Source organism: Cariama cristata, unplaced genomic scaffold (assembly GCF_000690535.1).
Source record: "Cariama cristata isolate BGI_N322 unplaced genomic scaffold, ASM69053v1 scaffold2243, whole genome shotgun sequence".
Taxonomy (NCBI): Eukaryota; Metazoa; Chordata; class Aves; order Cariamiformes; family Cariamidae; genus Cariama; species Cariama cristata.
The window spans coordinates 103889-108636 of NW_009607637.1; the positions used below are offsets into that span (position 1 = coordinate 103889).

At 57.0% G+C, this 4748-nt stretch overlaps 1 protein-coding gene across 1 annotated transcript in view; it reads left to right on the forward strand.

Moving 5' to 3' along the window:
• The window catches only part of LOC104158999 (plexin-A2-like), a 151310-nt gene that overhangs the window by 87473 nt on the left and 59089 nt on the right, over window positions 1-4748 (forward strand). The window contains 3 exon segments of the mRNA XM_009696789.1: window positions 303-426; window positions 1451-1604; window positions 2797-2893. Of these exon segments, the coding sequence (XP_009695091.1) occupies window positions 303-426; window positions 1451-1604; window positions 2797-2893 (375 nt within the window).

Here is a 4748-nt window from a genome sequence, read left to right on the forward strand (position 1 = left end):
AGCAGCTCTGGATGGTGTCCCAGCGCAGGCGGGACTGGGAATTGCTCGTGAGATACTTGTGGTTTGTCTTTCCTCTGATCACAGAATATTTTTCAGTGCCCTCTGGTCCTAACCTGGAATTTGTGCCCAATACCTGGTCCCAATGCAGAGCATCGTCCCTGATCCTGGTGATAACTCCCCCTTCCCCTGGCCCAGGCTCTGCCCTCCCATTTAGCTCGCCCCTGGTCAGCTGTAGCACCTGGTGCTGTTTGACATCTTCCCCAGGTGCTTTCTGTGCTCTGATGTGTGCTCATGTGTGGCAGGTGCTCCCCGAGGGACAGCTGCGAGCGAGCGGAGGAGCCGTACCGATTTGCAGGCAGCATCAGCCAGTGCATGAGTGTCACCGTGCAGCCCAGCAGCATCTCCGTCTCCGAGCACAGCCTCCCGGTAGGTGCTGCCGGCAAGCGGGGAGGGGTAGACCTGGTGAGAGGCACTTCCAGCACTTTTCAGGTTCACAGTGAACAGTCCGTTCTCCAGCCTTTCTCCCTTCCCGTCAGCACAAATGTTTTCTCATGAAGTCAGACTCGCAGAGGGACTGGGGAGGAGAGGGGTCATCCGAGCCAGGGAAGAAGGGGGTGGGGATGGCAGAAACAAATTCCCCTTCCCCTTGGGCCTCAGCTCACATTTCTCTTGGTCCGGTTTCATGAGCTGTTGAAAGGAGAGGCTTTGTTTCCCAAAAAGCTCATCTGTGAGCTGTGCTCAGGCCTGGCCCTCTGAAGCATTCCAGCTGTTGCTCTCCAAGCCCCCCAGCACCCCGTGGCAGCTGGCCTTGCTGCCGCCGCTGCCCCCGCCGGCACTCGGTGTAGAAATGGCGTGGGGCTGTTGGGAGACCAGTCACCCCTTCGGACATCGGTTTGCCATGGGGAGAGTCCCCATTTGTGATGGGGGGGTCAGTGGGGTCTTGCTCATTTCTGATGGCCATGCGGGGCCGGGCTGTCTCTCCGGTGCGTGCCGTGGGGCGGTCGTGGCACAGGGTGGTTGGTAGAGCTGCTGTGCCGACAGAGGGTTCTTGGGGCCATCGCTGCTGCTCTCGTGCATGAGAGGCAACGAGCTGCTACTACTGTCAGAGGGTCCTGACTTGGGCGATGAGAGTGGCAATGCTTCTGTAGAGCAACCAGGGGCACAAACAGCTGCCGTTGGCACCTCTCCTGAGCTGCACTACCCAAAGGCGCAGCAAGGTGTTTTTGTACCAGTAAAGAACCTGCATCCTTGGCTTGCTTTTTCCTCCTCCGCTTCCCATGCAAGGGCAGCTGGCCACCTCCTGTGGGCAGACAGGTAATTTAAGGGGTTCAGTATTGAATGGGAAAACAGCAGGTGCTGAAAATACAAAGGAAACTTGGGCAGTTCTGCCTGCTAACGGGTTGTTGGCTGTGTTTTGTTTCCCCTCTGCCCCTCCTCTCCCCGAGTGCAGCTCAGCCTGCTGGTGAGCGATGCTCCAGACCTCACGGCTGGGGTCTCCTGCCTCTTCGGAAACCTGACGGAGGTGGAAGGGCAGGTTTCGGGCAGCCAGGTCGTGTGTGTTTCGCCAGCAGCGAGAGATGTTCCTGCCATACCTGTGGATCAAGGTAAGTAAGTGACTTCTGGACAATAATGCAATGTTTGTGCCACCTGAAAGTGCAGCATAGGTTTGGAAGTATCTGCTGGGTGGAGCAGACCTTTTGGGGATGCTGCTGGAGAAATTCATGCTTCTGCCAAAGGCCAGTGGAACCAGGGAGCTGAATATGCTTTGTCCTTAGGAAAAGCATCCCACCCAGGGAAAGACGGGCTGGAAGCAGGCAGCACCATGTATGTCCTTACACTCTCCCTGCGCTGCCAGGCAGCTCCCCAAGACAGGACAGGAGCCGTCTGTCCCCCCCGGGGTGGCTCAGGAGTGAGGCAGGGGTTCGCAGCCTTGCCAGGCTGGCTGGCTCTGGAAAGCGGGAGCCCTCCCCTCGGCCTGGCTCAGCACCCATCAGTAGGTGGATGCAGTTTCTATTTTTCGGTCCTGATCTTTGGGTTGTTTCTTCATTAATCTCGCTGCTGTCATATTTTCTGTTCCCATAACCAAAATGCTACTTGCTTAAAACTCATTTTCTCCTTGGCATCCTTCCAGGTGTCAACCGTGCTTCCCTGCTGATGTCTTTGTATTTCTAAGGCATTATATGGAGCCTGAGACTTGGTGAACACTGGGGGCCAAGAGCTGCCGTGGTAGCAGGGCTAGTGTAGACTTACCCACAGAGGCTCCGGAAGAGCAGTCTGCTTTTAATTAACCCAGTGCTGAGACTCCTAAAGAGCTTCACTTAATGCCTTTGTTTCCAGCATTGTCTCCTATTCTAGGCTTGGGCTGCTTCTCAGAGTAGACTGAATTAGTGTTTTTATACTGGAGACAGAATCCTTTAGGGAACAGGATGAGATTCCAAAATCATTCCAACTGTGACCCAAGGCAGCTTTTAGTCCCTGTGTCTCCAATGCACTTTGCCATCCAGCCTGATCTGGTTTGGAGGCATTGCTGGAGACAGCCAGCCCAGCACCCTGGGGTGCTCAAGGGCAGGGTCCAGCTGGGGGGATGCTCAGCCCCCAGCTTGGGGAACTGCTGCAGACTCGCTGCGGGTGGGCATCCTGACGGCGCGGGGAGATGAAAGCAACCTGACTTCCACCTTCCACCCCAGAAGCAGATGGCTCAGCACACTGGCAGGCAGGGAGCGGGTGCCCCCACGTCTGCTGCTGCTTCCTTCGTTACTGCTGCCGGGACTGATGGGCTCTGGTTTCCATCCCCAGACTGGTTCGGCGTGGTGCTGCAGCTGAAGTCGCGGGAGACCGGGAGGACGTTTGTCAGCACGGAGTTCAAGTTCTACAACTGCAGTGCCCACCAACTGTGAGTGCTCCCTCCCTGTCCCTGAGCAGAGCCAAACACCGGCTGAAAAGAGAAAGGGCTGGGAAATGGATGCTGGGCTCCGGGACCAGCCCGGGGGTTTATCACGCTGCTTGGTTCAGCCAGCAGATGCGGGCGGTAGAAGGGGAGCCCACCAGTCCCTGTCTCCTCTGAACTTCTCTGGATGCCTCTGTAGCTTTCTCTGCCTTGTGAGATGCAGGCGGAGTGAGCCTGAAAAAACCTCAACCTGCTGGTGCCCCCAAGCTGCGCGATCCTGCAACTGTGGACTGGGATGCATCTTCAGAGACGGCTGGCAAGGGCAGAGCAGGGGGTCCGGGGCGGTGGGCAGTGGGGCAGTGGGCAGTGGGCAGCCGGAGGCAGAGCCCTTCCGCGCTGCACTGGCCAGGAGAGCGGGGTGCTGGCTGCTGCGAGGATGCTCCATGGGGTGATGGAGGAAGGCATGGTCATCTCTGGTGGTAGGGTCTGACCTGGACATCTCCAGCCCTGGGGTCTGAGCACAGCGGTTGTATTTTAGATGGAGTGAGCAGGAGTGCCGGCGGCAGGAGCTCCTTGCAGGGTGCCTGGGGTGGGGCAGTGCAGCCCTGAGAGCCCGAACAGGAGCCCAGGCGTGTGGCAGGCACAGTGGGCTGCTCCATGGAGGGCTGGGGGGCTCGGTGCTGCTGAGCTTTGTGGAAACATGTCCCACATGGGCACATCTGCTGCTGGAAGGTGGCACACAGCTGCCTGGCCTTAAACCCTTGTTTACAGACCTGAAGAGTTTATAGATTTTTCTCTGGAAACAAAGCAAGCTCCAAAGCACCAAAATGGATGTGGGCAGCACCTGCCAGAAGTTGGATAGTGAATGGCAGGCCTGACCCGTGGGGCTGGGCGGCATCTCCTGTGACGGGGTCAGTGCCAGCTGTGCTCCGGGAGCACGGTTTGCTGCTCGAGCCGGCTGGTGGGAGTCAAGAAGTGCCAGCACAGGGTCACTCCCAGTCTTTCTGCACTGGATTTGAAGCCTCAAGCTACGGGGCCTTCCGTGCCGCACTTGGAAGGTTGTGTGTGCTGATGGACTTGGCTGGCCTGCAGTTTTCCAAGGCATGCATTCTTTTTTTTTTTTAAAATTTTGTTATGAGCCATAGCACAGAGCAGAGGTACCGGGATGAAAGGAGCCCTGTAAGTCCTTCAGTCCCCTCATGCTGCTCTCATGGTGCTCTGCATCCATTACCCCAATGATCCCTGCCTCCTGTCGTGCTCTGTCCTTACATCCTTGTCCCGCCATCAGGCTGCACAGCACCAGCCTCTCCCCTGCTCTGAGCACTTGCGGTCCCTCCAGCAGTTCCTCTGCAGTCTCGTGGTTTTGAATTTGCATGAGGGGTGGCATCACGGGGACCCCTGTTTTCACTTAGGAGCTGAGGTTTGGATCAGAAGAGGCAATGCATCTTTTCTGACCTGTCATTTGGCTTCATCTATCCATGCCTTTCTACCAGCTTGGGTTTGGAGATAAAGTGCTAACACGGTGGTAAATTCTGCAGCACTTACATCATACCGGACTTGTTATCGGTGAGTTCAACAAGGGCACGAGCCAGCCTGGCAGGAATGAATCACAGCATGCAAAAAGGAGGAAGGAATACAGATCTCAGCCGGCGGCAAAGAGAGACCTATTGATCCTTAGACTCTTCATTGCAGTGGCGAGGGTGTCTGGAGAGAGCAGGGGAGCAGCCGTGCCCTTTGTGGCTGCGCGGCAGCACAAGAAGTGGTTGGGATGTGTGGAGCACGTAGCCCTTGGGAGGTGGCATTAGGCTAAGAGGGGCAGGAGGGGTTTGGGGCTGGGCAGGAACATGCTGCTTTTGCAGAG